A 23524-nucleotide genomic window follows, 5' to 3' on the forward strand; every position below is an offset into this window, starting at 1 on the left:
AATGATTCAAATGATTAATGGATTATTAAAATTGTTGCAGATTAATTTTCTGTTGTCAAAAGACTAATAGATTAATCGACTAATAGTTTCAGGTCTTGTCACAAAGTTGGTCTTCACGAGTTCTAAGTAAATTGGAGGAAAAGGTTGAGATTAAAGAATGATCTTCTCTGGATTTAATACTTGATTATTGTTATGGGACAGATGTTCTAACCAAAGTGGACCAAAGGGTTTTGAGCACTTCTGAAGCAAATTAATAAAATTATCACAGAGTGCTGCTAGCAGCACACAGGTATGAAAGGAAAATGGGGAATGATAGAGGTGGCAGATTGGAAAATGCTCATATAACAAGCTCCTCTCTGTGGGAATCTAAGTGTGGGTCTATTGACCAGAATAAAATAGACTGTTGCCATGTAAATGAATTAATGCTCTTAAATAACGACATGATACACTGAAAACAAAAAGGATGGAAATGTGTTTGAACCTAGATGAAGAATAATTTTAGTCAGTGTTGGAAGTCTACAGCCTAGTCTAGACTCAGCCACACTAGCAGCTCTGTGAGGTGGTCAGTGGTGCTTTGAGCTAAATGCTAATGTCAGCATGCTAACCTGCTCACTGTGACAGTGATAACATGCTGGTTAATGTAGCAGGTATGATGTTTACCACATTCACCATCTTCACCATCAACAAAATCTTTGACCTGCTGGTGATGCTAGATGAAAAGTTGGGATTGTCAAAGCCATTTGGATTTGTCCTCTAGGCACCATGGATATCTGTGCCAAATTTCATGGCAATCCATACAATAATTGTGGAGACATTTCACTAAATAATGTTAACCTGCTGGCGGCTAGAGGAAAAGTCAGGATCACCAAAATCAGTAGGCTTCATCCTCTGGGGACCATGGATGTCTGTAGAAAATATCATGGCACTCCATCTAATAATAGTTCTTGAGATATTTCAGTTTGGACCAAAATGGTGGACCCACCGACAGACCATCATTTATACGACCGACAGACCATCATTTCTATGATGCCAGTGTAACTATTAAAATAAGTAGCAATCGGTTGCTAAAACAACACTTCCTTTATCTGCATCGCTGTAAACGTGCTCCAGTTTGTGTTATCAATACCTTGACACAGTATGGGCCGTTATTACAGCTCTGATGGCAGTGGCACAGCAAAATGGAGGGATCAGAAAACAGAGAGGTTCCTATTTGTTAGATAAATGTCAGCACAACAACCTGGAGTGAAACAAAAATCCAAATCACAGCAACTCAAACTTTACGGAGGAGCTACAAAACTACTGAAAGCCAACTGTATCAAGCCTTTTAAAAATTACACTTCTCTCTAGTTGCCTGCATGACCACATATGTTGAGTCAGTCATTTTGCTGTGACAGCTCAGTTGTAGGCAGGAACCTTCAGGGTTCAGTTCCACTGTCTAGCAGAACCATAATATTGTTGGATCAATATGGTTACCCCCTGCTGCGAGGGCACAGTGGAAATGCACATGAGCATGCCACACCATGGGGCTATCATGTGCTATATAATGAGCAAATGGAAAAAAAATGGAAGAGTATCCCATTCCCCTTAATTAAGATGCTGTAGGTTTGCGGTCAACTATTTGGTATTTTTTGGTATAAAGTGATTTGCGGGTTTGTAACCATGCACTGTATATTCTGTACTGCATAAAAGTTACTTAAAGTATAGTATGTTATATGATTTGTTGGTATTGAAATCCTTAGATTTAATTATTTATTTCTGTAGTTATTGTGCTCCAGTTGCCCCTCTCCTTTGCATTCTTGCCAGTAATCTCTGTAGAGCCAAAGCAACCCGATATCCTAAATTTTACGTTGTCTTCATGTTTTTATTTTAGTCTCAGCAGTGACTTCTAGAAACAAATCTAGTAAATCAGTATGTTCTCCTTTAAATGTTTGCTTGATTTTGTTTGTTAGCTGCTGCTGTCATTGCTGAAGGCCCAGGCTAGTAATGGGCAGCTGGGACGCCATGTGTTTGAACAGCCCCCCAGATCTTCTACATACATCTCCGATCAACACCCAGCAGGTAACAGCATCTGATCTCTCTTTAACCACATTTTCAGGACTTTCATTAACCTCTAATTTGCATACTTGGCAATACTTTTAAGTCATTGCATTCAGAAGAATGCATGTGTCACTGGTAATTTGTGTTTCCCTCTGTTCTATGACCTGAAGCACAGGCTTACTGCTCTTAGTGTTAACTAAATGCAAAGTCTCAGAAAATAGTGACAAGAAAATCACTCAGTGGGAATGATTAGCCATGTATTTTTCTTGTTTATGTCTCTTTATGGGTGTTATTTAGATGATTTGTTACAGTTTTGTATTTATTTCTACATGTTTACATCTCTCTTGTAGTAGAAATATACTGTTGATTTGCTTCATTCAGGTTAAGTTAACAAGAGACTGACTTCAAGCATTAACCAGTGAATTGGAATATTTTAGGGAGTTTTTGCCTACTTTAATACAGTATGCTCACAGTTTTCTGTGCAGGTACAAAACGAAACACTTTCTCACTAAAATTATAGTTTCGGAGGCTTCAGAAGAAGTATCTTAAAAGTTCACGATTTATAAAACTGCTATTCACTAAAGTCTTCCCCCTCAAACTCACAGCCCAGGACATCAGCAGTGAAGAAGGCGGACTTGCAAGCTTGTTTTAACTTCTGCATCTATTGGAGAGAAGAACCAAAAGCATAGAAGTAAGGATTAAGAGGGGGAGAAAAACCAGTCAGGATTTATTTGCCTTCTAGCCATAAAATGGATGTAAAGCCTGCTGTAGCCACTTGGAAGTTGTTGTCAGCGAGGCTGACTCAGCTGGACTCTGAGTACCTAAAAGTTTGATGTAAATTGTCTAGTGAAATGGAACTTTCATAAACCAGAAGTACATTTTTCTCTGAAGTCTGAATTACTATTATTAGATAGATAGAAAATTAATCTTTATGAAAGTGGGTCATTATTGCAGCAAATTCTACACGGATATAGAAAAGAAAAATATAATACCAGAATAGTGGAGCAAATAGAATACTGAACAATCAGAACACCAGAACACATTAAGCAAAATTATTTGAGTAAAAAGCAAGACATGTATAAATCATGTGCAGCGTAAGAGCAGTGCAGTATGAGACACATTTGGAAAGCAGAGACAGTTGCTAGTTTAACTCAAAGTCAGAATACAAAGAAACTAATGAAAAATATACATAATTTTTAAGTGTCAAATATTCCCTTCCTTCCCTTCAAGATTCATATGATATTTAACAAGATTTCATATGAAGGGATTTTATTTATTTGGATTACCAGGTCTACAGAAGGCAATATATACAGTATTTACAGTAAGTTTGCAGGTGTACACTGTACACATGATCACTGTTTCAGTGTATTAAATACATTGTGTGCAATGTAGGTAATATACAGGACACAAAGATACTGTATGTTGTAGTTGTTTCTCCTCTAAAAACATAAAATGGAGGTACAGAAAATAGTGATAGTGGGCAAGAACTTTTGCTTTTTGTTTTGATGACTTATTGTTTGGTTCTAAGATGTAAGAACTTGTGATTTGGACTGCTTGACTCTAGAAAATTGTACAGATGCAGAGAGTGGCAAAATTGCACTAAATGTCCATGAAAATGTGACTTTGATCTTATTAAAAATGTTCCATCAGGAGTTTTCCTTTCATGACATCAATCATGTGGAAAGACTGAGTCTTTTTTCCAAATGGTTGATATCCGGTTTTGGAAAAGCTCCTCTCTTGTGGTTATTATACCCACACACAGTATGGCAGTACATTGTAAAAATGACATTTTCCTTGCTCAGTTGACTGGGTGTGCATAAATAAACACAAACAAAATGTTTCTGCCCAGAGCATCCATCACTCTCCTTCAAACTGCACAGAGTCAAGGCAATGTGTCTGCGTGCGGCCATAGTGTGAAAAAGATGGCCGTAAGAATCTTTGCTGATCTCATATGTTGTCTTTCTAAATAGTTAGTTGTATACTCATGATGTGCTGTATGTAATGTTTGTGCAACACATCATAGACATTGATCAAATTAAGTTGATATCCTCATATTATTATTTTTACTAACTTTGAATTTTTTTTTTTTACCAAACTGTATAGCCAATAGTCATAAACATCTGATGATAATTATTCTCTTTTTTTGTAATGCAAGTTCTGAATGTAGTATAGTATTTGATTAAAATGTAGGTAGTCGGGTAAAATATCAAAGCCAGAGGTTGTTTTCTTTTAGTTCACAGATGTAGTTTTGAACACTTGACCTACAGTCACAAATCTGCTCTCTTTTACTGAATTTATTTATACATAATCCATTTGTAAGTTTACAGCTTCTTGTTACACTTCTAAGATGATGCATAAACAAATAAAGTACAGATGTTAGATCTGCAACACAAAACTGTATTTTTCTCTTATGTAAGCAATATCAACGTGAATGAAATATGCACATAAATGAACTGAATCCTGGTTAGTATGCTATTGTTTATGATGTTGCCATCCAGCATTACCAGTAGACATGAAATAATGCATGCACCAAATGGTGCAGTTCCGCAAAGGCTAAATGCAAAACAGGATAATGATTACTTTAATGAGAAACATACGCAGAGATGACTTTACTGTACACTTACATTACATTATAGCATTTTTTCCGTCACATTTTTAGATGAATTATCATAATTAACAATCTTAAAAATGAAAAAGATAGATAAAATGTTATGACTATTATTAATGTTTACTACTATGGCTACTTTACTACTAAATGATGACATTGGATTTGTAAAAAAAAAAAAATTATGTAGTAAAATAGAATTACATGAATGAAAAAAACTGTCTTGCATTACTGCCAGTCTTTTCAGTGTACAACATCTACAATTTGGTGAAGAACGCACCACAAAACAAGATAAAACTTGCTAAAAATGCAGAAATTACACTGGGTCATAGCTGTTGCAAAGAGGTTCTTTGTGTGCATACTACAAAATTCTCAACTCAACTTCTACAAAATTAAGTTTCTAGTAAATACTGTTTAAGGTATAGATAAAATCGAGTTTTGACTTCACTATAGTAAAGAATGATACTGAGAACAACTGCATCTAACTGCAGTAGTTCCTAATTGATTTAAAACAGTGATGCTCATTTAGCAGCCTGCGGGTCACATCTGGCTCCAGCTTAAAACTGCCCACCCGATCAATTTCTCAGCTTTAAGAGCCAGTGCCTGCAGTCAATTCAATCTGTAGTTTTAGGAACGCCATTTAATTGCAGTTTGTAAGGTAAGGTTGGATGGCTAAACATTGAATTGCTTGTAACATACTGTACATCTCTACTGGCTCTTGGAAGGGACTTCCCCAGATTCTTGGCCAAATTCAGCCAAGCTAAATGGTCTTTTTGTGTTTACTTTGACCTTAAGCAAGGTCATGAACAAATATTTCTACTTCGGGATATTTCCAGGATTCCACAAAAGTCAAACCAGTCTTAAGAGAACCATTTACATGTGGGAATTAAACCAGGGGGGTGTTTTGTGGACCACCGGTATTCATTGTGAAAAATTAAAACATTTTATCTACTTCCTGGTTTAAGGTTGTGTATTCACTCTCCATTTACAATGTGTGACTGTGTTCACATTTTTAGTTGAATATTTAAATTGTAAGTACTTTGATTAAATTCCTGAATAGAGATCGCATGTCCTTTACATCCAGTTTTGCAGCTGCTCTGGTAGAGATTTTGTTTGCTGCAGAAATAATAAGATATCAGATTAGACTACAGTTTGATCTGCTAATCCACACCAAACCAGTTTTTGCTCCTATACAGTGCAGTCTACAACAAAGAACTGCTCAAATTAAAAAGGCTGTGAGTCAAATAAAACATTGTTTGCAGAGATGTAGAAAATAATGGTTATAAACATTGAAAATTGTTACATTCCCCCCCTCCCCCCAAAAGATACACTGTTATTGTTTTAGCCTCTAAAAACAGTGAACATTGCTGTCATTCCTTAATGATTAAAGCCAGCACTTTTCCAATTATGGTATCTAATGTTGGGTAAATATATTGTGGGGATTGGATGATGAATATTAATCTTTCATATGCTTATTATTTTGATTTGTATTACACCACTAGAAATAAAAGATTTCCAAACAATCATTTGATTTTTTTTCCTTCACATTCCCTTACCAGATTATATCTGACCTTATTTTGCATTAGAAACTGATTCTTGTTGTTTTCTGTTTTTTGTTTCTCCATTATTAGTCAACAGGTTCAAACCAGTCAGATGGCCTGATGTCGCACATTAATTTGTACCCTGTATCTTAGTCTCGAAATTATTGCCATATAACTACATGTAAAACCCTCTCACGCATTTAATATCTTACCGATGCGGATTATTTTACAGCCTCTTCAATCGTTAATTATGCAATTAAATAGAAAATTAATTAAAGCTCTGAAGGGCCGATGCACTTTTCTGGTGATGCGGTATAGCACAATTCAGGGTCCGAAGTTTTGGAGTTTTGTTGGCTTCTCCATAAAATCCCACGCAGGAAGAAAAAGTGAGAGAATGTGGTTTTTCATCGCCCTATTACTCCTCTGAATATGTTAATAAAAGTGCTGCAATTTCTTACATTTGGTTTGTATTTAGGTGTTCTTTATTGAACAATTCACAGAGAAAAACAATGCACGGCGTTTTAAACAACAAAATACAAAACAGCCGAGGCCTGGACACAAAATTTGGAAATAATTACGATATGGGATGCTTAATTTTTGTGTTTTATTTGTTTATGCTGCAAATGACTCATGTTTACCTGAATTTGTGTCTTTCTTGCATTCATCCACGTCTTTTTTAATGACTTGAATATTAGTAATGAATTATTCATAATTCACAAAATAGTATATAGTTCAGACCCCTTTTCGCACCCTTTTCTACCGGTAAACAATGTATGACAAGACATGTTTGGGTTGGCCTGTAAGACCAATACTTAAAAATTTAAAATAATCAAATTTGAATCAGAATCGGATCTGATTGGATCGGAGCTTCATTTGGGACGAATTAAAGGGAGTCACAAAGTCCATCCAGAATTTCTGATGTAATTCAGACTTAAAACAACAGAAAAACCAAATCATTAAGATCCACAGTGAATCGCAGTGTTGATAAAGAGCATTATCTGTATACAGCCAACTGCTTTATTATTTACAGATAAGATTAAAGCAGGTCCCTAATAGGTCTACTTAAAATAGATGAATGCTTGGCCATTTGTCAATAACTGGAATCCGCTGTGTAGAGATTGATAAGATTATTCGCCGTTTTTGTTTCGTTTATTTTGGCTCACAGGTTGAATGGGAGTCTCGGCTATTTTTTTCAGTTGGATCAGATTTGGACCCCGTTTATGCAAACGGCTACGGTTTGGGTTTACGAGCGAGGTGACGGGTGTCCTCTCCTGAGCACACCCAGCTCTGTCTGAGCACAGTGACTTTGAACTTGAACTTCGTCTTGCTCATCTTCATAATGTGTGCAATACGCTGGTACAAGTGAACCTGCACTCATTTTGGTCCATAGATTGATTTGCATTTTTGGCGTATCAATCCATCTCCGTTGATTTAGGCCATGAGCAGGAGTGCGCAAAAAAAGAGATCAAGAGCAGGATGAGCTGTGATTCACTACTCGCCCAGACAGCAGGCGACAGTACAAACTCCACCATAATTCAACTTTGGTTCCCCAATCTGTCTTTGATTTAACTCAAACTTTGGTTTCTTTTTCTTCCAGTTTCTTTTTCTGGCACAGAAAACTAGTGACCTTGAGGAAGTTTTAAATGAGACATATGGGATATCACAAATATGGACGAATTGGTGTTCGCTCTCGAACAATTAGGCTAAAGGCTTTTTAAGCCAAAAGCTCTTAAGTCTTCAGGACAATCAGCCATGTTTATCGCCTGGTAAATAGTCAAATGCCCAATACACGCGTAAGAGAGCGATCCGGCATAGACCTGCAAGTCAGTTATATTTTGAGTCACTCGACTTTTAAGTCCACATACAAAAATGAGTCACTCTCACACAGTCTTCGCACACATTTAAATGAATAATAATTTTATTTTATCATGAGGAGTCTGTCAGCTCTTTAAAGGCTTCTCAATCGATGTTTTAAAATTAGTTTTCCAAAGTAGGGTTCACTAATTTTGCTTTTCTCGCTCTTAAGCCAACACATCAGTAAATGTATCATATTTCATGTTAAGCATATAGGTTCTTTGCCATGCGTAAATTCAGATAAACACATTCTTCTGATTAAAAACATCAGGACATCAGTTGGTTGATCTGAGGACAGCAGTTGGCAAATGTATGTACATACATAAATGCAAAATCTTAGTTTACCGCAAGGCTTGGCTGACGGGTATGAGCCAATAGTTGCGTAAGTACCCTTAACTGATTTGCAGGTTGGCGCACTGGGAAAGATCACATTGTACCCAAAAACACTTCTCTGGAGCCATTTCAAGCTGTTTGTCATGTGTAATAATCATTCAAATGCATATAGCCTTAGACCTGCAGTACCACCACACACAAAGAGCGAGTTTATTTTAGCACAAAGAAAGGAAAACACGCTCTAACTGATGTTTTTGCTCGACTTGTCCTTTGACTGAAATCAGATTTGCTTTCAGTGGTTTCGCCGTCAGTTTTCAAAATTAGAAGGAAAAGTCCCAATGCCGCAGAATTGTATTTTTTTGAAATGCCACTTCTAAATATCCCACTTTGTTGGCTCAGGTACAGCAAGTTCCCGTAGCCACATGCTTCTGATGGATTAGATTAAGATTCACTTCTTACCGTGTACATCAATAATGCATATCAGTTTAATCCTAATTAGGCTGCTTTGCCAAATGCTTAATGCATTTTTGTGATGAATATATGCTTTTAGCAGCGTGGCCTCAATGCTATACTCTCTGCAGCAGACTGTGTCCTGGAGGCTTCTCGCATAAGCTCTTCATAAACAGTTTGGATCAGTCCTTTTTACTTTTGCCTTGTTGATATGATTCAGAGTATGGCTTCCCGTGCACCATTTCACTTAAAGATTTCCTCCATCACAACGAGTTAACCAACAACAAGCAGGTGCAGACATAATTTTCCAGCCCTTTAGGCTCTTCATAGGATGAGGAAGTTGTTGTCCTTCAAATCGCTTGCTGTGAATTTCCCGGATTTTTATTTGGTGTCTTCAAGCAAAGTGGGCTTCTCAGCGTGGGCTGTATAAATAAACCATTTGCCTATACCAAATATAGCTGGCTTCATGTTTTATGATTCTATACAACAAAATATAATCTACATGTTGTGTACTATTCATGATAGTGTAAAGAAAATAATATAGCTTATATTGTAGTCTATTCTTGTGTAATAAGTAAATGTAGAAATGTCGCCTACATGCTCCACAGGAAGTATGTGATAAATTGTAAAGAACATTAAAGTACATTTAAGAATTAATAGATAATGCAAGGGGGGAAATCTTATAGAATAGCATCTTATAGATAGTTCTATAATGTGGTCTGAGGAACGAAATGTAAAATGTTATTTTAGTTTATATGATTATAAAGAAAGAGTTGGACAGGATAGAGTTGCATCTGCAGTGCTGGAATTTGATGCACGTTCGTCCACGTTTGCACACTGTCACCTTTCAGGCAACATTAAAAACATGAATTTGCCTTTTTCTCTCTTTTCTTTTTACTCGGACCATTGCTATCGTTCAGAAACCGTTTTTATTTAACATTATTGGCAAAAGATTTTCTCAGTAGACGACATAGTGGCGTGTTAAGCTCACAAACATTCACAGCGTGTGTCCACGGAACTCTGTCAGCATTTTGACACATTTTCAATATGTGAACATTTTGGAAGCTGTATGGTGTTACAGGCTGTAGTGCACATTAGCATGAATATAAGTGGCGTGGAAATATTGGCCTATATCGCAAGACTCAAGATTTAGGAAGATACCCTTGAAGATGATTATTTTGAAACACATTCCCATTTCCAGGAGATTTAGTTTCCTCCCGCGCTGCAGAACCAAACACAGTTCGCCTGAAGCTGCCTATTGAAAATGAGATAACCTTCAAAGATCACAACATTGTCAAAATGGTCCGGTTTGATCAATTTACTTCTGATAATCACACTTAAAAATATTCAGCCCTTAAGAACTTTTCTATTGTCAAACCTATTTTTAGAAGAAAATCCTCATCAGTTATAGTTCCACGAAGATCTCTGTTTCGGACAACACATCGAAGCATAAAACATTTAAAAATGCACCTGTACACATGCTTGATCCCTGTGGGCTAGCCTGCATATAGTGTGAAATATGCAAAGAAAGCGCTTTATTCTTTGAGAGAAGAAGTGAGATGATTCACGATGAACGTGTGTGTCTTTTGTTTTGCTGTCTGGACGGATGGAGCGACCGCCTCTCTTAACTTGAACTTGGACTTCCGACGAGACGCGTCCAACTGTGGATTTATTTTGTCTGCTTTCTCACCGGTTCACTCTGGGCTGCAGCAGGAAAATGAACATCTTCACTCCTGCAGGACTAATTGGAGACCGCGATAAACTAAAGCATTGAGCACATTTTAAAAGAGCCAATTTGTTTATAAATCACATTAAGGTATAAGACAGGGCAGGCTTAGGCCCACATTATTCACGAGACATGACTTGATAGCGTGTTAGTATAATAATCCAAGTAAGTATATCTTAATAAACTACTTTCTGCCAAAAATGTGAATTGAACACATTTTGTCTGTAATAACCACGCGCATTTAGTGACCGTGAGTTAACAGATGCTTATTATCTTATTATGTCGCGCATTTCCAACTTTGTCCACGTTAGGATACAAAAATATACATTATTGTCTAAAGCTGCAGACTATTGCTGTGTAGATATTGTAATCACCAGCGTATGAAAACACCCAGATGTTTATATCTATTTATGTGAGCATGCTTATGTAGCCTCTACATAGTGCAAATGTTTGAGGCTTAAACGCTCGTCAATACACTGGTGTTGTTATTTCTGACTAATTGAATTGCCATTTACAGGCTTTTTTTTTTTTTTTTCGAAATTGCGAAGCTACACTTAGTAATGCATAAATGACACGCAAAGCTACCTTGCTCTCAAATTTGGTAAAAAAATCTTTCACTCAGCATCGAGTAATGAACCACTGACATTTTAATAAACATATGATAAGTACACTAAATAAAGAGGCTGTAAAGCCTGTGTTGTATTTTGTAAATCCACTTTGGCCTGGCTGTAACAGTGGCCTGCCAGCTTGCCCCCTGTCCTCTGGGTGCGCCTCCGCCTGGCCTGCTTTATTTTGCGGTTAACCGACAGCCATCCTCTCCTAGTCTACCTGCTCTGGATGAGGTTAAACGAGTCAAATCCTACGTAAATTAGGCCTAAACTCGAGTGTAGGTAGTCTTTTTCATGTATGGCTTTTCAGCAGCCTAATAACATACAATCCCTATATATAGGCTACTGTGTATTATCAGTGGTAAATAAGAAGATGGATTTACCTCGTGGAGATTATCATAAAGAAACCATCCACCAACATGAACAGAAATCTACTGAGTGTCAGAGAAGCCCTAATCTCTGATTCTAAAGCCTCTACTTTAATAGATGTGCTGTGCTGTGCATCTGTTAACTTCGTAAAGATTAAGAAGAGCCTGTTTCACATATATAAGAAGGTGTTGGTGTGAGTGAGTCTAAAGGGGGATCCTCCCCCCACACCTCTGTATGTCCTAAACTCGACACTTTTGTGTCCTCTATTTACTGTATGTCGTTTCACGAATACTTAAGCTAATTTCGGTTTGCTTGGCAAACATGGCTTCCTACCAATGACACCAGTTTACAGTACTGAAATGCATCTATTTTTTTGAAGACGTGAAGGCTACTGCTCCGTAGATTATGTCCGATAGAAGTCACAAATGTTGCATGCTAGTGTTTTAAAATTTTAAAATGTGCTCATGCATATGCAGCAAGATCCTATGAGAAACGCGACAACTAGGAAGTTGTGAATCTTGGTGCGAGGTGAAATAGGAAACAAAATACTAATCTCTTTACGCGTGTTAACAGTTGCATTTAAATGTCCCTCTCAACTTATTGTTTAGCCATTTCAGTCTGTTTATCACGCACCAACACTGCACTGCCATAGTTATATATTTTAGACCACGGGTTAGCATTTTCTTGACAAAGGCACATGCTTCCTGTGCCTGGCTGTTGGCATAGAAGTGCAGTGGTCTTGGCATTTACGATTATGAACATTTTTGATCGTAAATTTAAAGCCAGCCCGAACGGGAAAACACCAAATAGAGATGCTGTTTTAGTTTTGTAGGCATGTTTTCATGACAGTGGACTGCTCTGCTCTCCTGCCTGCTGAACAACAGCTCGCTCTCTCTCTCACTCACTCACTCTCTCTCTCTCACGCACACACACACACACACGCGCGCGCACACTGGCAACATAAAGCAAAATTCACTATCTTCGAGGAAAATGTTGCATTAACACAAGCCTTAATGCAAAATACATGTAACACGCCAGACCAGGAGCTCGTGACTCACACGCGCAACTTCCAAATGAACATCAGTCTTGATTTACTATGAGATTTATGTATGCACTACAGTCAGATTTCTGGTCCATTCAATTAGTTCAGACACTTAATGGGTCCAAAGTTTATTCCTTTGAGTCCATGACATGTTCATTTACTAAAATCTTCTTCGAATCCTCATTTTGAAAATGCACTAGGACTATTGGCCTTTTTACTGTTGTAGTGCAGGAATCTGTTTGGTTATTTTGGTTGACATAGTCCGCTGTTAAGTTAAATTGTCACTTGGTTTACTTTGATTATAAACGTGGTTTGATCTCAAAGCTAAGTCTGAAGCTGTCTGGAAACTCGTAAACACAAACGCAACCTGATTTCAGCATGCATGGCGCAGACTCTACCTGCAAGCTGTCAACACATTCTTGGATCGCTACATCGCCTCTTCAAAGTCTTTTTATACCCAGGGATTTGCATCACTCTCAAGATCGGTGAGCTAATGTTTGAGAAGTTATATTGATCGTTATTGGGATTTTATCGGCATTTAACCTATTGATACATATATGAAAGAGACACGGATATCTCTGTCACAAAGTCATTTTGATGGAGGGACTGCACTGCAAAAATGTGGCCAATAGGTTTTCCTTAAATCAAGGCAAAGAAAACTGACAAATGTGATTATTTCACTTGTTTCCATTTGAGTTTTTGGTTGTTGTCATTATTATTTGAAGAAGAGATATACGATTTAGAAATGTGGGATTATAGAGTAGCATTGTAGTACTGCAGGATCAAATTAGCATACGCTACACATATACTCTATGTATATAAGGGCATATTCTGCTCACATAAGCTCCATTGGCTCAGTCTTGTGCACATGCAGTCAGTTCCTGAGAGCGGAAGCCGCAGGTAGGCAGCATTTGTATGGGGATGGATGCTCTCCCCTCCCCCACAAACCTCCGCATCAGACGGGCTCTCTCTCTGTCTGACAAGGCCTGTCTGGAAGGACATGATGTCTGGTTGTCAAGATATTTACAGCAACACATCATGGCTGGTTGTCAAGATATTGATAGTAGTTTCTATTAACAGTTCCTGAAATAAGCGAAACCGCAGCGGAGAAGAAATATTTCACTCATCCTGGCAGATTGTTTTACGCTTTTTAAAATGAAAAATGGAGAAATCTTTGTAAAAAGAGATGTTTTTGCAGTGAAGTTCCACCACAAACTGTCTGCAGAGTAGTAAGGACCAGCCACCACCTTGAAATTAAAACACTAAAACTGACACAGCAGCAGTTTTTATATTATATGACAAATTCGTTGTTTCAATGACGCCACATAGTTATAGTTTTAGCATTTTACTTAGCAGTATTGGAATTTAATTTGGTTTTGGAATTTGGTTAAATAATACTGACAGCCACATGACAATTATTGCTCTGCAGTTTTCCCTTTCGCCCATGGCTACTTATTGCCGGTCGAGTTGTAGGAATTGTGATACAATCTGTGATGACTAAATACAAATTTTAAACCAGCTAATTACTTCCATGTCAGATTGCTTTTTGTAACCTAATTTAAGATTTACAAATGTATATACACGGGTAATTCCCAATAGCATCTCCGCCGCATAAAGTAAAAGTTGAGGGTGGATTGTGGGTGAGAAAATATCAACTTTCATATCAATTGGCTTTCTTAAATAGTCTATATTGGTGGCTAAATTCTTTATTTCAAAATCCCACACTGATAGGTAGTTTGGGTGGTAACATTAAATATAAAGCAATACTGCAATGTCAAACTTGAACGTGCGTAAACTTGAAAAAGCTCATTGACATCCTTTTAAGAATCCACCTGCGTGTCTACAACCTGTCCACTGGCGACAGATAATAAAAAACAAAAGTTAACAATTCAATTCAAGTTCGATATCTTAGAATTCATTGTGTGTATAGTGGCTAAAGTATCGTCGCTGGCATGATGTGGTTTAAGAGTGGGCTGCTGGTTTCTCAGGGCATTGCATAATTTGATGTAGTGGAAATGCGCCAGACGCTTAAATATTTAATATTAGGCTAATCATTTATTTGCTCTCACAATAACTGTATAATAATTGTGTTAGTTCTTGCAAAAGTCAAAAAAGAGGAAATATTGTATTTATGAATTCTCTAGTTGTCCCTATATATATAAGATTTGACTTTGTTATGCTATTTTTCTTTTTCTTTAAACACCAATTATGAGAATATTAAGAAATCCATATGTTCAGTGTCAGTTTTGGAGAAAACCACTGAAAGGTTTAACTTGTGATTTGTGGTTATTGCAACACAAAGTGTAACTTAATCAAATCATAGTATTTTTCCCCCTAAATTTAACAAATTTAACCAGCTATTATTTCTGAGACTTTGCCGCCCATTTTACCAACGCCACATCTTCCGTGTATCCCCCCTCAGTGCGAAACTGTTAATATAGCCTTCGCACATTTGGAGATAATGTGGAAGTTAGGCTGAGTGAAAACAAAATGCACCGAACTAATAATAACGTACCATCATTCATAAAGTGCAAAAAAAGGAAAAAGGCGTCATCTCCTCAAGTCTGAGCTTTCATGGAAAATATGTTAGTTTGGAAGGAGCCGGTTTCCTGCAGCGCAAGAGCTGTCAAATTCCTGATCATTTAAATAAAGACACAAGGGACTATTTTGACTTCTCTCCTTCTTCACACAAACCTTTTAGACTTAAGGGTCTCTAAATAACAGCTAGTTTGCATGCATACTCTAGTGTGAAGTTCATTCTTGTCTGTCTAGACCCTGATTACGACCCTGTTTGTCTGCGTTTTTTTACCTTGACCTTGGACTTCCGTGCAGCTGCCGTTTGGATGAGCCCTTCGTAGTTGTAATTTCCTTGAGACAAAAGAACTTTAGTCTCTGTCCGAGGAAGGACAGGGGTCTAGCTTCCTTAGTATACAAATACACAACGGTGGCCTGCTTATTTTCAAGGCAACTCAGCAGTGCAAAAATGTTGATAGGCACTCTTCGTAGCTTGTAGCCTTATGAGTGACTCATGGGATAGGCATCACAAGCCTATTTCATGGATACTTTGTGGGCCTATCCGATCGGTAATATTTCAAACTCAAAAATACAGTCAAGTTTTAAATATTAATCTAGAAGTATTTTTAAGGAAAGTCATACAGAGGAGAGGAATATGGGATTTCCGCAACTGTTGTGATTATAGGGCCTGGTGACGAGACTAACTAAAAAGGCGTTTTGTATTTTGAAAAGAGCTTTAGCCAGTGACCACGCCACAAATCTGAAGGAGGACGCGTGTAAAATAGTGGCGGAAGAGTTTCAGGGGGAAATAGCTCCGCATTTCTACCATGGTGTCTAATTAAATAAGGTCTGTAGCCTACACACAGTCCAGCTGAAAGCGGCCCCTTGTCCTTATTTTCGCCTGGAAGCGTCGGCATCCACTTGTATTGAATGAATGAATAGTCCAGTGAAACTGAAACATCACATGAATTCGTTGAGTGGTCATTTTTAATGGTCACTTTATCACTGAAAAAGCTTTTGGGCCTAACCGAGATATTACAACGGAACTTAGCTTTGCCAAAACATAGTGCGGAAATAGTTGTATATAAACTAAAAGAGGCTACCATTCATTGTAGGTGATTACTGTAATTATATCATCAAATTAAAGGTACACTATGTAATGTAATTTGTAATGACGGCATCTTACCTGGAATAGCTTTCACCTCGTCCTGTGGCTGTTAGGCTACTGTTGAGGAGCAACGAGACTCATTCAACACATTAAACTTTACTAATACTAAAACTCCTAGTTCTGCATCCCACACACAAACACACACACACACACACACACACCCTGTAGATACAAAAATGTTTTTTTTTTACCTGACTGCTTAAATAAAAATTAATCACTTCGTGCAAAAACAAAGTTGCCATCTGCTATATTTAGGCTTCACAATATCAACCTCTGAAAGGCAACATCATTAGTAAACATAATAATTATGCCCTGCTGCTGGAACAGTAATAGTCAACAACTAGGGTTGGTCACAGAATCTCATCTCAGCATGTTAATAGGTGACCCATTGGCAGTTACACGGGTTTAAAGGAAATGCGTCCTTCAAAAAAGGAGTCTTGATAAGATTACAGATTTACAGATGCATATTTGCATTGGCAGCTCTGTATTCTTCATGCGTAATACTTTTACATTTAATAAGCAAACTAAACCTCAGCCGGAACATATCGCTTCCACCAAGCAAACCAAGTGAAACGCAAAGTTCGTGCACCAATGCGTCAGGAAACAAGTTGAAAGATTAGAATAGAGATTTAGTTATAATTTTTTATTTTCCATGTACTGACTGTGACATGTATCATAGGCTGTTATATTCTCTGGCAGTCCTGTAGTCGGCCAAATTTCACAGGTTGTTTTCGTTTGCTCCAATCTTGAAAGTATCCAAACTCCCCTTTAAGGGTGTGGGTCTGGATGATTTAAGCCAATGATATGACTCGGTATTCTGCAGGAATAAACTGGGACATGTGAGGCAGTGGGTCTTTAAAGGGCTGCTCTGCCCCAACTCACAAGCCCAATCTCGTAGGACTTGTTAGCGTATCACGTGCCAGATTCTTAATGAAGTGGACACACGAGGGCCTCGTGTGCGCATGCGCTTGGTGTAAAATGTAGTTGGAAATGAGGTGTCCGTCTTGGAGTAGTCGACTTTTAAAAAGCATCGGCAGCCCCTGATATGACGACTTCGCTGGTTCTGCATCCACGCTGGGCGGACACCTTGATGTACGTTTATGAAAAAAGCCCGAATGAAAACAACCAGAATAAAAGCCAAACAATGGAGGGACTGAGCGGTAATTGCCCTGCGACCCACTGCAGGGACCTGATGTCGCACCCCGCGCTGGGACGACATTCTGGCACCATAGCGACCCACCAGGGCTCCGTCTACTCGGATATTTCCTCTCCCGACACCGGCCGGCAGTGTCCCGCTCCTCAGACATCATCCAGTGCATCTTTGAGCTACGGTTATCCCTTTGGAAACCCATATTACGGCTGTAGATTATCTCATTCGCATAACGTGAACTTGCAGCAGAAGCCTTGCTCGTACCATCCCGCAGAGAAATATGCCGAGCCCAGCACAGCGCTGCCCACGGAAGAACTGTCTACCAGGGCAAAAGAGTTTGCCTTCTACCCGAGTTTCGCCGGCTCATATCAGGCTGTTCCTGGATATCTCGACGTGTCGGTGGTTCCCAGTATCAGTGCCCATCCTGAACCGCGTCATGACGCCTTGATCCCTATGGAGGGCTACCAGCACTGGGCTCTCTCCAACGGCTGGGATGGGCAGGTGTACTGCTCCAAAGAGCAAACGCAGTCAACTCATCTTTGGAAATCACCTTTTCCAGGTACGGAAATATGCTGTTTAATTTTTTTTTAAAAATTGTGTCCAGCAGGCTGGAATTCATGTTAGTCCAGCGGCTTGTAGGCTTTTAATGCATGTGTCATCACATTAGGAAAGCTATTTAAATAAGATATTTTTACTCTGCTGAGATGTTATTGCTTAGTCTATGAATTTTATTGTGTTAGAGTGCCAATATCAACTTACAAAGAAGTCGAGGGAAACTCTAAATGTGGTTAATAAACATGCAACTGTCAAGCCCCATGTCAGTTATCATATGTCCCTTATGCACTCTGCGAGTATAGGCAGTGATAGTCTTCAGTTTGACATGAAACAAATCATCATGCATTTTGTTAGAAGTGTGTGTAAAAATGACACACTTGTAAGAATTGTGCGTTCAAGGAGCTTTTCAGTTGCATGGCCCCTTTTTAATGCTAATATAAATTCAGAAACGGATTATTTGCTTTCGGCAGTTTGCTTTTTTTTCCCCTTTTAAGTCATATGATGAATATAGTTGAGTCTTAGTGCATACCTTTGCCCCCTGTTTGACAATATAGTGACTAAGCCAGCCTACTGTGTTTAGATGGTGCCAATAAATCTCAGCGCCCTGCGACGTGTCCCCAGTCTTTTGCATATATCAGGATACATTTGTATTACATACAGACCTAAGCACCAGGTTACACAAATGGTTCTCAACCACTAATCAGTTTAAATTGTAATTCAGGCTCGCGTTTTGCTTTACTCACTGTCGCACAACATGCATGAAATCTTATAATGCACACTGGGGCCCGAACAGTATGTAGTTTACAGAGTGTTTACTAGAGTGCTTCTTTTGCCACAGGGGTTTATTATCTTTGTGAAATCTGTAAGTATTTTAATCTCGGATAGGGATGTTCTTAAGCCTCGACTGAACTTCCCACACGACATTTGCCCCCCTTTATATTTAAAATACACAAGAGCAAGCCACGCAAGCACGGGCACGCCGTCAAATGCGCGCGCACACATGCACAAAAACACAAGCGCGCGCTGCCCGTGTCTTTCTGTCTCGCTTCACAGACATACAACTGACGCACACTCACAGACACAAAACTATTTTGCTTTAAAATAAAAAAATACAATAACAGTGAACTCCATTGGCAATATCAATTGGCCTAAATTAAGATTACCATAATCGTATATGCACATTAACCGTAGAGAAATATCCACAACTCCTGACTGCAAAATTACATGGGTGTAAAAAGCTTCATGTCTCACAGCTTGCCACTATTTCTCAAGGTATTGCCATACTTGTCCTGTCATGTTTCTCATTGGCTGTCTTGCACGCAGCTCCAGTCTTGGCGAAAGGGTGTAATCCCAGAACTTTGCTTACCTGAATAATTAAGGTACCCACTGCCAAAAGGCTTTGGTGCTTTTAAAAAGATTTAGAAAGAACATTGTGGAAAAGAATGATGTCTAATTTTTAGGGAAAATTAGGGAAGTGTTTTATAAATCGTGTACTTAAATTACGTGTAACATGTGTAACTTTAGAATTATTCAAAGCTTAAAGTTTTCAGTTGTTTCAGTTTAGTTGCCAGATTGTGATTTCTATTTTCTAACCAGGCAGTGTCCGGCGCATTGCACCCATATTGAGACTTATTGTAGTTTATACTTACAGTCTTACACCGCAGTTTAAACAAACGAGAGATTGATCTAAGCTACCATTAACATTAACATTGTTGTGTGGTTTAGTGGATAGTCAACCAGTAGATTAAGTATTGACATGCAACCTAAGGAAAACCATTGACCGCTGGTCATTGGAAACAATGCACAATCGTAGTGGCTGTAACTGGATAGTGATTGTTCATTTACAGACACAAAGGTTGGCCTATCACTGTGCAACACAAGCGGAGTAAATTTTACTTTAGTGAACTCTCTTAGACGATTTTATAATTGCGTTCCTGTATGTCAGGTGGAGTACACCTGAGATCCTGACTGCAACAAAATTTCGGTTGTGTGCCCCTCCACCCCCCATCCCTACACACACACACACACACACACACACACACACACCAGCAGAGACAGAGCGGCCTAGAAAATGTTTCGATTTTGAAACTACTGTCTTATTTTCTGTCAGATAAAGTCAGTAATTAAATCTAATCATTGCCCGGTTTGCTTCAGAAATAGACCAGTCTTGTCAACTGCAGTGCTGCTGATTTTGTGAAGTGAAAGATTGCGGTGTTTTTGCGCATAGTCTTAATATTTTCCTGATATTTTTCTTCTTTTCTTACAGATGTTGTGCCATTGCAGCCTGAGGTCAGCAGTTATCGTCGTGGGCGTAAAAAGCGTGTCCCTTACACCAAGATCCAGCTGAAGGAGCTGGAGAAAGAGTACGCAGCCAGCAAGTTCATCACCAAAGACAAGAGAAGGCGCATCTCGGCCGCCACCAACCTCTCAGAGCGTCAAGTCACCATCTGGTTCCAAAACCGGCGAGTCAAGGAGAAAAAATTTGTCAGTAAATCCAAGACCAATCACATGCACACCACTTGATAAGATCAGCGACCTCCTTGAAACTGCAACTCATACCTTCCAAAACATCATGCCACATATTTTACCTCTTGCATCAAAAATCGTGGCTGAAGAACATTTTGGCTGAGTGTTTTTTTTTTAATTTAAGTTCCATCATCTCCATCGACCATGCTACCACGCCCCCTGTTTTCAAGTTAGAGATAATGCTCTAAAAACTGTGAAAATATTGAAAATTCACTTCACATTTGTTTTATATGAATGTACATATATAAATATATAATATTTAAAACGATTATCTGTATTTCAAAGACAAGTATTGCGTGTTTTTCTTTTTGTCTTATTTTTTTTTCTCAAGCCAAATCTCAAAAGGAGCTGATGACATTTCGAAGACCTGCAACGGGCAGATCAGAACAGAGGAGACGGTTCGTTTGATGTCATTTTAGAAATATAATCGCCACATGGACAGGAATTGTGGCATGATGGCACGTTGAACTTGAGACTTAAACATCTTCGACAAAAAGCTCCCAGAGAGGACTTTCGAGAGAGAGAATGATTTTTTTTTTTTTAAATATTCCTTCAGAATTTCAAAAGCTATGTTCCTCTGTGTGGGATATGTTCTCTTAAGCCTGGGGTAAAACAAAGGCTGCTATGTTGTTAATCTGTATAGTGCAATGCCTTTATTATTTAATTCATGTTTATCTAGTATGGCGGAACTGTAAACTGGAATATCCCAAGACCTGTATGTTTTCCTTTGTCAGTGAAGGATTCTGTCATGCAACTGGAATGATTGTAAACCATTAAAGTCAGTGAGTATTACACATAAATGCACAATCGTTTATTATTATTATTTTTTTTGTTTTGGTTAGTGTAGCATAGCAGCTGATCACACGCCTTGTACGAAGCCTGTAATTTCTACTTTCGTGCAGTATGTCAACTGTATTGTGGTGTTGAATTACGTACTGGTAAACGTGTTTCATAAATAAATGATGATTATGAAAATGCTTAAATATTCAAGTCAATCAACCATCCTACTTGCACCATTTCCTTTCGTTTCAAGTTACACTGGACTGGTGTCATTAAGCAACAACAGCTCTACCCGCTGTCGTCTTTCCTCTTCAAGTTGAGTCTATAACTATCAGCAGCGGATGGGCGAGTGAAGATTTTATGTTGCAAAGTGCTTGATTAAGACTTTTTGGGCATCCTGTAGTCTTGTTAATGGCAACAGGAGAAGATACACTGATTGTGCATGGTTAGTGAGCAGCAGCGCTCATTTTCCGACACTTGCAAACTATCTAAATAGCAAATGAGTCATGAAATGTGGACTCATTTCTATTCCAGATATATACATATTATAATAAGACTTGCAGGATCAGATTTTTCAAATGGATCAGTTTAGAGCAACACAGTCGGCCGGTGAGAGAAACTCTCCATGTCCAAATCCATCCCGCCCTGCCCTCCAACTCCCACCGCATTTTGAATCAAAGTTAATCTCAGAGATGTGCTACCTGTTACATGGCAGTTCAGTTGGCACAATCATCGCAAATCAGGCGATTTATGCTTCAGCTCTCACAGACACATTTACTGGGCTACCACAGAGTATTATTTTCAGTGCTTTTCATATTCCACAGGTACAAATGTATTATTGTTGGTCTAAAACTGAAAACATTACAACCCGCACCATATAAGAGTTCAACGAGCACTTCTCCTTCCCCGTCGCCCTCCAGTGTATTTAAGGCAATTTGGCCACATCTTATGCTTTCTGCAAGACATTAAGAATACATGTGTTAATTCAAATGGCAAAGCACATGCTTGCGTAAATGTAGGCCTACGTTACAGCACATAATACCTAGCCTATATCTTGCAGCCCCCTCGCGTATTTGGATTTTAGTTAGACCCTGCTGGAACACTCTGTTTCAGTGTGTGAAAAGCACAGGTGAGTTTTGCAGTGAACTTAAGAATGCATTTGATTCCGTCACCTTTTTGAACTCCTTCATTTATTAATCTACACACGTATTAATAGTAGCCTAATAATACACACGCACTCACACACACTGTGAGCGCGTGTGTATTTGGAAAGTCAGTCCAAAGCTGCATTGCAGATCGAGTCTATACAGTTTTGTTAACAAATTATATATTTATTATTGACATATTTTGTATACGACATGCATAGATGCGGGAAGTTTTTCTGCACATGCGGCCAGTGTTATCAAATATAAAGGCCTTAATGTCTCATAGGCGTGTTAGGCTACTTCAGTTACAGTTATAAAAGTGGAAAGAAGAGAATATGTGGAAAACTTGCATTTAAACTTCCCTGCGAATAAATAAGATATTTAAGACTAGTTTAACTCAAGTTCGTTTTTAATCAGAATAAATATTAACGCAGAGCTGTCTTGATGTTTGACGTAAACGAAAATAAATACTCTGTCTTTTCAAAATAATTCACGTCTGAGGCCTAATATTAGCCTAATAAGTCTAATAGTGGAGCTGTTCCCGAAAATATACTTCCCATAATATGTTTAGTGTGCGAGTTTTAATTTTTGTTTTAAATCCTCTGTAGGCGAGTCGTTGGCTGGACTCTGGCCACTTTTTCCCCAAATCGTCAGATCTTTTGAAGTTAGAAGCCGTCAGACTTTAAGTTTTTGTTGTTTGCCTGGTTCCTGGATTTTCAATCCTTGTGGAAAGTTCTGGGTCTCCTGATTTACCCTTGACCATGACTATGCAGTCACTTTGACCTTGACATCACAGCAGATTGTGAATAATAAATAGGGGGCTGGACACCAATGCTGGCGGTTTGTTTGTAGGCAAACAAGGTGTTATTTCCCTGTCTAGACAGCCGAGCTTAATGACATACCATAAATACATAAAAAAGGGGAAGTGTAACGATATCCTCTGACCTGCATTTCTGACCATCTCAGATCTTTACATTTGGGCTCTGTTCTTTTGTGTTTTGCAGAAGTCCTCTAAAAGTTGTTGTTCTGGCCCATGCCTCTGCAACTACCAATGGTTTCATGCACTCGTCATGAGGTGTGTGTGTGTGTGTTATTGACCACGAAGGACAGGTAGGACTTTT

The 23524-nt window shown here is 38.5% G+C and overlaps 1 protein-coding gene and 1 long non-coding RNA gene across 2 annotated transcripts in view; both read left to right on the forward strand.

Moving 5' to 3' along the window:
• LOC122882993 overlaps positions 1-6079 on the forward strand; it is a 34613-nt gene extending 28534 nt beyond the window's left edge. Inside the window, exons 3-4 of the long non-coding RNA XR_006379516.1 lie at positions 1950-2058; positions 2643-6079. This is a non-coding gene — a long non-coding RNA (uncharacterized LOC122882993). The remainder of the gene's footprint in view (positions 1-1949; positions 2059-2642) is intronic.
• A 10853-nt stretch (positions 6080-16932) lies between these two features.
• hoxc13a (homeobox C13a) lies at positions 16933-21473 on the forward strand. Its single transcript, XM_044211009.1, has 2 exons — positions 16933-17956; positions 20219-21473. The coding sequence occupies exons 1-2, from the start codon at positions 17293-17295 to the stop codon at positions 20473-20475; spliced, it is 921 nt and encodes a 306-aa protein (XP_044066944.1). The 5' UTR covers positions 16933-17292; the 3' UTR covers positions 20476-21473.
• The last annotated feature ends 2051 nt before the right edge of the window (positions 21474-23524 follow it).

Source organism: Siniperca chuatsi, linkage group LG10, assembly GCF_020085105.1.
Source record: "Siniperca chuatsi isolate FFG_IHB_CAS linkage group LG10, ASM2008510v1, whole genome shotgun sequence".
In the NCBI taxonomy this organism is placed as follows: domain Eukaryota; kingdom Metazoa; phylum Chordata; class Actinopteri; order Centrarchiformes; family Sinipercidae; genus Siniperca; species Siniperca chuatsi.